This window comes from Psittacula echo, assembly GCF_963264785.1.
Source record: "Psittacula echo genome assembly, chromosome: 5".
Lineage (NCBI taxonomy): Eukaryota > Metazoa > Chordata > Aves > Psittaciformes > Psittacidae > Psittacula > Psittacula echo.
The window spans coordinates 18,818,256-18,828,359 of NC_137739.1; the positions used below are offsets into that span (position 1 = coordinate 18,818,256).

General features: G+C 46.1%; 1 protein-coding gene across 6 annotated transcripts; it reads left to right on the forward strand.

The window, feature by feature from the left end:
• On the forward strand, nucleotides 1-7,516 carry LOC308221721 (UPF0488 protein C8orf33 homolog; the record flags this gene model as incomplete). 6 transcript variants are annotated; one of them, XR_013956965.1, is made up of 8 exons in its annotated part: nucleotides 1-442; nucleotides 2,980-3,117; nucleotides 3,298-4,019; nucleotides 5,564-5,654; nucleotides 5,769-5,915; nucleotides 6,048-6,450; nucleotides 7,252-7,348; nucleotides 7,440-7,516. XR_013956965.1 is itself a non-coding variant. In XM_080618907.1 (6 exons), the coding sequence occupies 6 exons, from the start codon at nucleotides 1-3 to the stop codon at nucleotides 6,242-6,244; spliced, it is 1,737 nt and encodes a 578-aa protein (XP_080475033.1). In that variant the 3' UTR covers nucleotides 6,245-7,516. The 6 variants fall into 6 exon arrangements, 2 of the variants coding, with proteins under 2 accessions (XP_080475033.1, XP_080475034.1); XR_013956963.1 differs by having other exon boundaries at nucleotides 6,048-7,348; XR_013956964.1 differs by having other exon boundaries at nucleotides 7,252-7,516.
• Nucleotides 7,517-10,104: the final 2,588 nt, after the last annotated feature.

Consider the following 10,104-nt stretch of genomic DNA (forward strand, 5'->3'; position numbering starts at 1 on the left):
ATGCACCACCGAGGGTGGAGCTCGGCTCATCCGTCCCCAGCTGCTCCGCACCTCGGCACCTCTGGCCTGCCTCCAGCCCTTCCCGCGATGCAGGCCCCGCTGAGGGCAGAGGAGGGCCGGTGGTGGCCCACGGTGGGGCCTGTCCCTCTCCCTACCGCCGGGTCCGTGACGGGGACCGTGCCCTGGCCGAGAAAGGCGCCGCTTTCCGCTGAGCGAGTTTGCGGAACGAATGCGCGGAGACGAATGAGGATCACGGCGAGGGGCGGTGTTTGGGCGGTGCACGGCGCCCGGTCCTTCCGCGCCTTCACCCGCGGCCCTCGGCGGCTGCATCAGGCTCGGGCCCCAGCCGTTGGTGCTGGGCCTTGCCGGGGTGAAGCCGGACCCCGGGAGCCCACACGCTGGTGGTGGCTGGAGGTGGCCCGGAGCCTCCGGCATGGAGCAGGTAAGGGCTTTGCTTGTCCCTGCTGCCTGAGGCACATCTTGCGCGGTTCTTCCCGGGGTCCAGACTCTGCTCCAGCCTCAGCTCTGCCCACAGCTCCCGAGGGCTCTTTAAAGCGCTTTCCCTGGCACTTGTGCCGCCTTTCCCAGTTCCTGGTCACCTCCGTATCCCGCTAAGGCAGGATTGTTACTTACTTCACTTCCTAATGCGCTGTAAGGACTGTCTTGTTCACAGGCGGGCTTCTAACCCTTACTTTGCTTAGCAGGAGGCAGAAGGGATATAAATACAGCAGTCTGGAGGATTTGTGTTCAGCATAAAGATAAATTCTATGTATTGCCAGCGCTTTGCTGGTGGGAATTTTATACTGCATTCTCTCCTTTTCTTTTATTCTTTCCCATGTTCCCATCTAATGGCTTGTTTGATTCTGCTACAGCTCTGCTTTTGTTTTACAGACTTAATGAAATTATGCCATAGAATAAACTTCAGGAAAAATGAGAAATCTTCCATTGGGGCCTTTAAAAAGGGAAGACTGGGGAACCACCCAACCAAACACCCCTAAAACCAATAAAATAAGCAGGAAGCCCTGGTTTGCCATGAGGGGCTGGTTTACTGCTAGTAAGAGTTTGTTGTCTCTAATTTTTGAGATAAAGAGGGCTCATTTGGTGCCCTCTAAATAGGGAGAATTGTAGGGCATTTGTCCCACCCTGTGCTGTGTTGATTTATGGTATAAATTGAGCTGTGACACAACACATTTCAAGCATAAAGCTGGAAAAGGGGTTAATGACTCATTAGTTTGATCTCCTATAAGAGGGGAGAGGACTTCTGAAAACTCCGGTTTGGAATCAGTTTTGCAAGCGAGAGATTCGTGCTTTTTTTAAACACTGTGCCTTCCCATGTCCAAGGCTCCCCAGGGCACTTTCCAAGAGGAGCTGCAGTGGTGCATTTCACAGCTGGAGGCAAATCTTCGCCTCAGCCCAAACCCCAAACAAGGTATGTTGCCTCCTTCACAGTCCACAGCCATATTCCAACCTCTGACCTGGGTGTTTTCCTGTTTCTACTGTTCTTGTGTTATATGGGATTTATTCAAAATACAAAACAACATAAAGCGTTGAACTTGAGATTTGTCTGTCTGGAAGCAGCTTATCTTTTATTCCTGTGACGTTAATTCTCTCCATTTTCTTTATTCTTTCTCATGTTCCCTTCTAATGGCTCATTGTTTGGTTCTGCTACAGCCCTGCTTTTGTTTTCCGATTGCAGTGTAATACTGTGTCAGTGCATTTGGCCCTTAAGAACCAGTACGTTTATTTCTGTGAAGCTTGTTCCTCATTGTTCATGTTCCAAAGACAAATTACGCAAAAGATAAAATCCTATTAAATAATTTTCAGAAGAAGTTACATCTAGTCAGTCCAACTTGTAAATGTATGAAGGAAGACATATATCCTGCTTCTGCTGATGGCTAGTAGTTAACATTTAGAGGAGTGGTGTGACTACCCTTTGTAAGGAGCCAAGGTGAGTGTTTGCTGGGGCACCCAAGGTTATAGCAGCGATGAATTCATGCCCACACACCAGGCTCGACCATTGGACCATTTTGTTACACCTGTGTCTTGTGCTTGGTACCTAGTGTCTAGCAGCAGAGGGGGAGGCTGAAACTTTATCTAGCCCTTTCTTTGTAGCAGCTCTCAATAGTGAGCAGGCCTTTAATATAGCCAGTCAAACCCCTTGAAAGTAGGGGTAAATGTGTACTCAGGACCCTGACACCCACTTTAGTGGGTGGCTGCAGCCCTGCTGTGGCACTTCTGCCTTGCACTTGCATGTCATTACTCTGTCTCTAGCATGGGATTCACTGTTGAGTCTGCAAGATACACCTCATTTGGAGAGTCCCAGAGAGGTGCACTACAGCCAGGGGAGATGGGGGGTGTCCATTCCAAAATACTAGTTGAAGTACATCAAGCTTTTTTGTGGCTTGGAATGTGTGAGACAAGCACTAGAAGACTCTGCATGTCTGGAGTTCTGAAAACAAGGTGTTTTCGTAGCAACTATGCTTTTTAGAGAATTTGCTCTGACTCACAGAATTGGGATTACTGTTGTGGTCAGGGTGGTTCATCTGAGAGTCAAGCAGAGTCCTCCTTTTCAGGGTGTGCTCTATACTGGGATTTTTCCCAGTTTTCCAGAGAAGAGACACCAAGCTAGGCTCTTGGATTTGTCAGTGGCTTTGGGGGAAGGGTTGTTGAGCCCTGTGTAGCTTCTGTGCCATTAGTAGCACACCTTCTGCAGTTTAAGATTCTTACTGTATATAATAAGCAGTTAAAATCTACTTATTTGCACACACACACACACACCCTTTAAGAACATTTCATGGTATTTCAGCTTCTAGAAGCACTTGGAGTTTTCTTTCAATTGCATGCCAGTCATGGATTAGTCAGAGGTGGTATGAACATGACACATTCAGAGGAGACCCAGTCATCAGCATCCCACAGTGTGGTGTGTAAGGCCCACTGTAACCTGCCTCTTGTCTCTCTTGGTCTTTTTCTTGAGTGCAGCAGAGGAGACCCAGTGCATTCTCAAGGTCTTGTGCTCCCATGACACCCCTTTTGTGAATAAGCAAGAAGTGATGAACCACGTGTTTGAGGTTTATCACCTCAAGATGGCTGACGATCAGATATGCATGGACAAACCAGGTGAGCTTGAACTGTCAGGTGATGGTGACATTTGGTTCTTTTCTGTTGATTTCATACGTTGCAGCTTATGACTGAATTGCCTTTCTGCGGCAGTGTCTTACAAAGGGAGTTGCAGTAGCAGTGGCATCCCCACAGTACGAAACTGGCAAGTTGATAGAAACGTTATGCTTTCTTTCCTAGACATGAAACCTGGTGATGTGGAAGTACAGCAGAGCAGTGGGCAGGCATCAGATGGTGTGGTGCATGGGGAACAATCTGACCAGATCTCCAAGGCAAAGCCAGAGTGGTTCATGTCGCCTGACAACACCTTCCGATTTGATTTTACACTTTCTGACAGCGACCCAGAAGCAACTGGCACACCTTTGGAAACAGTCCCTGATGTCAGTGGTGATGAGCAGATACAAACCAGTGTTGGAGCCACTGAGCAGGAGAACTGGAGTGGAGCCTTGAGTTTTGCTGCCTCTGGACAAGAACCCAAGTTTGCTTTCAACTTTGCCATCCCAGATGAAGACTGTCCTCTGAGCCAGTTACTTCCAGCAAGCCAACATACAGACTGTACAGCAGGTCATGAGGTGCTGGCTAATTCTCTGCGTGCTGAATCAGGAGGTATGCCACAGGTTGCAGCCTTGCAGAAGCCTGAATTGACTCAAACTACAGGTAGTTCACCCAAAGAGGATAGAAGCCATGTCACATTAAAGATCCCCCAGTCAGAGACTGCTCCTGGAGATGAGACAGCGGCAGAGAAATCAACAGACGGAGCTGCCCAGAAGAAAAAGAAGAAGAAACAAAAAACATCTGTCAGTAAAAAGGAGATAAAAGAAACGGAGATCAACAGGAAGGCAAAGGCAGAAGCTAGCAGATGTCAAAATGCAGGTACTTCCCACCAGGATGAGACCTCTCAGGTACTTAAATATTGATGGGATCCTGTAATTTATAAACCCTTGAACAAAAGAGAAGCTTCATCTCTTTGCATATTTAACAGTCAATGTAGTGGCTTGAGAGAGAACCTGAAAGACCAGAGTTGCTGCTTATTTCTTAACAGCAGCTCTTTTCTTTCTCTGCTAGACAGCTGAAGAACCTGATTAGTTGAGAAGAAGTTAATGGTCCTTCATTGTCTGCTTCAGGCTCGTGCTGAAACATTTCATGTTTAAACTTCTGATGGCTAATCCTGGGAAGCTGGGTGCCACAGTTTCTTAAAAAAAAATAGAGGCAGCTCTCCTCAGTCAGAGCTAAGCTGGTGTCTGTACATGAACCAGGCACTGTACCCTGATTGGCATGTTACTGGGTTAGGATGAATTGCCCACATAACACAAATAGCAAATCTGAGGTGCAGAGCTGTTGCCTGGTATAGCAGCAGCTATGGCAGGGTCTGGTGTGAAGCTTAAAGGTACTTCTGAGAAGATTCTTGTTGTAAGGCATGGCCAAAAATAGACTGAAGTTGTAAGTTATGTGTAAACACACCATTAAGGCACACCCCGAGGTTTTCTGGTGTTCTGCTAAGGTCCAGATCTTCACGTCATTCTTCTTTCCAGCACTGGTATAGTTATTATTAACAGACAATGCCAGCTGAGTGATGCTGAAATACAGAATTGCAAAACACTTGCTTACATTAACATTCTACACAGAAATTGCACTGAGTGGTTACCTGCCTCTTCAGGCATTCCGCCGAAAGTGCTGCTTCAACAACAACCCTACCAATAAACACAGCTGAGTACCGGGAAGGTAGGAAGGTGATGGAAAGGTAGAAAGGTGATTTAAAGCTCTTTCAGTCCATTGGAATGACACTGTTGTAGGGAAGAGGAGACAGCATGAATGCTTTCGTGTTTCTGTGTACATAACAGTTAAGAATTGCTTCAGCCCCAGAGTGGTGCTCTCTTTCCTTCTCCCTGCCACTGCTCAGTTAGCCAGCTGGCTTTGCTCAAAGGGACTTTCTTTGGCTTCTTTCATCTTCATGGGCTTCAGCCTCTTTCTCATGCATTTCTGGTTGTGCAAGCAACCAGAGCTTGGTATTTCAGGAGCTGAAACACCAAGACTCAGCTTCTAATTTTGTCCATTGTCCGCTTTCTTTGATTACAGGCAGGTTTGGGGCAGCTTTTTTTTTTTTCTGTTAATGCTTATTCCTCCCACCTGTAAGTTGACTTGACAGCTTCTTTCAGAGGAAAGGCCTGGAAAGCTTTCCAGAAAATAGCATTCTGATGATGCATCTAAATGACAGCCAAATATTAAATCCATCAAATAGAGGCAGTAAGTTGCAACTAAACATTTGTCCAGTGCTCTAACTTTGCCCAGTGAAAAACGCTACAGGGAAAAGTCGTGAAGTCTGTAAAGTGATAATCAGAACATGAAACTTGGAATAGTCCTGACTTTATGCAGATGCTTTTTTCCTGTGTAGCACCTGCTGCTCTAATTTTTGGATGTCATGCTCACTCTGCTTCATGTTGCATAGCTGTCTGGGGACCAGCTGTGGAAGGAGGTGGACTGGTGTGTGGAACAGCTGGAACTTGGCCTGAAGACACAGAAATCCACTCCAAAGCAGGGTAAGTATTCCAGTGAATAAGAGATCTTCCCTGTGGGAAGGGCTGGCAGGCGTGTTGGAGCAGAGAGCCACTGAGGTCTTAAACTGTGCCTTGTTTCTCCTTTGGGTGCTTCAGTCGACGAGGCTCTCCGTGCAATCAAGACATTGCGCAGTGACAAGGCTCCACTGGTGAAGAAGCGTCAACTCATGAGAGCCATGTTTGGAGACTACAGGAAGAAGATGGAGGAGGAGCTGTGCAAAGAGCTGAAGGTCATGGAATCAGGTAAGGAGAACTTTGCATGGATGAGGGAAGAGAAGATGAAAGTGCTTTGCCTTTCATATTGCTTTACAGAGTGGGACCTTGCTATACGAGATGAGTAAACATCTTTCATTGCTCTTTGCTCCCCTCCTTGAGCTGTGAAATCTGCCAGAGTTGTGAAAGTGAAGAGAAACATCTGCAAGAAGAAAGGCCAGTTCATCCGGAAGTGCTCAGAAGCTTGCAGGAAAAGCCAAGATTCAGCAGGATGCCTTTCAGAGTCACCCAGGACACTTAACACACACCCATTCAAATTCAAACCTTCCCAAGAAGAGTTTCGCTTTAATTTCTTGTAGGAAAGTCTAAAACTGTGGCTGAAACCAGTGCCATATATCCTATAAACCTAAGAATGGTGGAAAGATGCTGTGAAGTAGGAAATGTTACCCAAAAAACTCAGTCTTTTCTAAAGTAAGGTTTCTCTTTCAGAAGAAGATTAAGCTTCTGTGAAGATTCAGCACAGAAGCATCCAACTATAATGGATAGTTGGATGCTTCCACTCCATGTGAGTCAATGCAGCCTCTGGTATCCAGAAAGCCCTGGGCAGTGTGTGTCATCGCTGCCACCTAGAGTAGGAGTTCAGGGTCTTGGAGGAAAATGAATGAGAATTGTCCTTGTTTGGTCACCTATTCAGTTAACAGGCATAGACTTCAAAGACAATTGCAAATACAGCTTTAATCTAGCTTAGGGATGGAAGGACAGTTGTTTCCAGACAGGGATAGATTTTTGTTGCTGAAGCCAGGTACTGGCCCGCTGGGAAGGATATACAATCGGCTCTTAAAAAACAAGTTTATTGTATAAGTAGCCCAGTTACAATCACCAGTGACTCAGAGGCTGAATCAGCTGCATGCCAAAGCTTGGGTGGTGGTGAAATGAGCTGAGAAAGCCCACTGACTCTTCTGCATTGGATTTGTATTAAATTTTTGCTACCTGAACAGTTGAATGTGTCTCCACACGGTGGAGTTTCAGTGTTTCAATACTACAACCCATCTCCTGTGTTTATGCAGAAAATCTTCCTCTTTAAGCTTAAAAAAGCTGAACGAACAGAAGTTCTTTGAAAGGAAAGATGGTATCAAGTGTCCCTGGGTGCAGTGCTCTCCTTCCTTTTTATAGTCCAGTCATCCTTCCTGAGAGGCAAGAAAAGGGAGTGTAGGCAGGTTCCAGGGTGTACTGGGAGCAGCTGAGATGGTGGAAAACGTTTGCTAGGAAAGGCTTCAAAAAACCTGATGTTGGCTACAAAAAAAAATAATTACTAAGCTCTGATACAGTTGGTTCCATCTGTGATGTTTTTTTGTTTGTTTTAAAGAATGCTTGTCTAGCATAAGGAGAAACTGAACCTGGGTAACATACCTGATGAGGAAGAATATGCAGAGAAAACTTTTAAGTCTTCTGGAAATCAGTAGGTGAGCAAATTAATTCTTTTGCTTGCCGAGGAGCACTTCTGGGACGTTGACTGTATGGAACAACACTATACTGTACTTTTTTTATTTCCAGGGCCATGCAGAAGCTATGTCATCAAATTTTTTTGTTTTCATGCCATTTAGTAAGATTAAAAAGCATCTTGTACGTGACCTTGAATCTACAGTTGTTTTATTTCCTAGCTGGTTATGCAGCATAAGTCTGGGAAAACAGGTATTTTGTTCCTACCTTGTTTCAGGTCAATCATTCTCAGGTCTGGGAATGAAGTTTGCACTTTCTAGAAGTGTACAGTCCTTAGGATGGAGGAAGAGCAAAACAGGCTCCTTTCTCCAGGCTTGGCCTAGCTGAGCACACAGAGAAATCTGTAGTGGCAATAGACAGGCTACCCAGGTACATCTAGTACAGGATAATTATTTCCACATGAAGAATCCCAAGGTCGTTATTCATAGAAATTCCCATGGAGGTCAGTTGAGCAAAAATTTGAGGAATTCCCCCCAAATACAGAATACATAAGAGTATTTACAGTAAATTGCAAATATAATCAAGGTTGGATGATATACTTTGGAATCACTCTCTTACTAGCCATGCTGATCTTCTTCTTTTTTTTTTTTTCCCCTGTACTTGGATCAGTTGCAAGTCAGCTAGCTGGGAAATCCTTTCAAGCAGGAAACTGCACAGCTAGTGTTGGTAAAATGTTTAACATCCTGTGCAATGGAAGGCTGCAGGAGTATTATAGGAAGCATTCTTAGATAATTGCCTTGTGATTATAGTATTTGTTAGGCTTTCACAACTAGAATAAAGAAACTGGTGAGGTGGACATTTGATGCAACCTAATCCAGCCGGTGTGTCTCCAAAGAGATCAGAGAAAAAAGCATTCTAACACATGAATGGCTCCTGTGGTCTTCACAAGAGGTCTTCACAAGATGCTGACCAGCCAGACCATATGCCTTTCACAGTGCTTCATTACTAGAGGACCTCAAAGGCAAGTGTTCACCAAGGCAATGCTTCATAGCCCTGGCTGCGCCTGTGTGCAGGACCAGAGCCTGCTGGGCCAGTTCACGACTGTGTGATCCTGGCCAAGGCATTTTGCCTTCTGTTTTCATAGTCGAGGTAATGCCTCCTGTCTTTTTGACAGACGTGCCCAAGTTATTTCATTAATGATTGTGTCTTGAAGAGGCAACTCTGTAGTATTTCGCATATGAACTTACAGCAGTCTTCACTCTTAATGCTTTGCAATGTTTGAAGCATCTCTGTTGCATTATCATTTGTTTGAAAGGAAACTGTTACTTGAAGTTACAAAATGCTGTCTCTGCTCCATTAGTCTGTTCTCTTTATAGCAGCCACAATGCAGTCTTAATGACATTTTAAAAATCCCCAGTGTTCTCCCCTTTTAGCATTTCTTTCTTTCAGATTTCAGTGCTGGCTATGATTTCAGTGATGTCTCTTACTACAGCACTGTCAGGTTTGAGTCAGGGCTTTGCTCTATGGGTTGCTGTAATATGTGTGGTTGGAGGCATGATCCATGCCTGAAGGCACTGATGGTGTACAGCAGTGAGGGAGAAAGGTGTTCTCATCTGATTGGAGTTCTCTGTTCCAGTGCTCTTGCATTAAGGAGCTGTAGCTCAGGTTTGGTAGAAAATTTGAGCTCAGTTCTGGCTTGCCTCTTTTTCTGCATCTTCTCCTCCATTTTGTGCTGTGCATTTGGCATCGGCACCAAAAGGGTGACTGGATTTGTGGTACAATATCTCTTTGGTGACTGACCACCTAAATGCAGTGCAGCAGTGCCACGCCCAGGCTTGTAGGTGGCAAACTGCTTGCAAGAACTTCCAGCATGGTTGTGACAACACCAAGTTGGGTGGGAGTGCTGATCTGCTGGAGGATAGGAAGGCTCTTCAGAGGGATCTGGACAGGCTGGATCCATGGACTGTGGCCAATGGGATGAGGTTCAACAAGGCAAAGTGCAATTTCTTATGCTTGGGACACAACAGCTCCATGCAATGCTCCAGGCTTGGGGAAAAGTGGCTGGAAAGCTGCCCATGGAAAAGGACCTGGGGGTGCTAATTGACCGAGCTGAACATGAGCAGCTTATGCCCAGGCAGCCAGGAAGGCCAAGCATCCTGGCCTGTATCAGCAGTAGTGTGGCCAGCAGGACCAGGGCAGTGACTGTCCCCCAGTACTGGGCACTGGTGAGGCTACACCTCAAATCCTGTGTTCAGTTCTGGGCCCCTCAGTACAAGAGAGACATTGAGGTGCTGGAGCAGGTCCAGAGAAGGGCAATGGAGCTGGTGAAAGGCCTGGAGAGCAAGTGTGATGAGGAATGGCTGAGGAAACTTGGGGGGTTTAGGCTAGAGAAGAGAAGGCTGAGGGGGGACCTTATCGCTCTCTACAACTGCCTGACAGGAGGATGGAACCAGGAGATGGCTGGTCTCCTCTCTCAAGGAACAAGTGATAGGACAAGAGGAGATGGCCTCAAGCTGTGCCAGAAGAGGTTTAGACTGGATATTAGGAACAATTTCTTCTGAGGGTGCTCAGGCGTCCCTGGAAATGTTCACAAACTGTGTAGATGAGGCCCTCAGTGACATGGTTTAGTGATGGCCTTTGCAGTGCTGGGGAACGGTTGGACTTGATGATCAACCTGGGTGGATTCTGTGATTCTGTGACCTCAGGAATGACTTTAAGACAAGGCAGAAAGGGGGTGTGAAGTACAACACTGCCCCTAGAGCAAATCTTGCTCAATTGT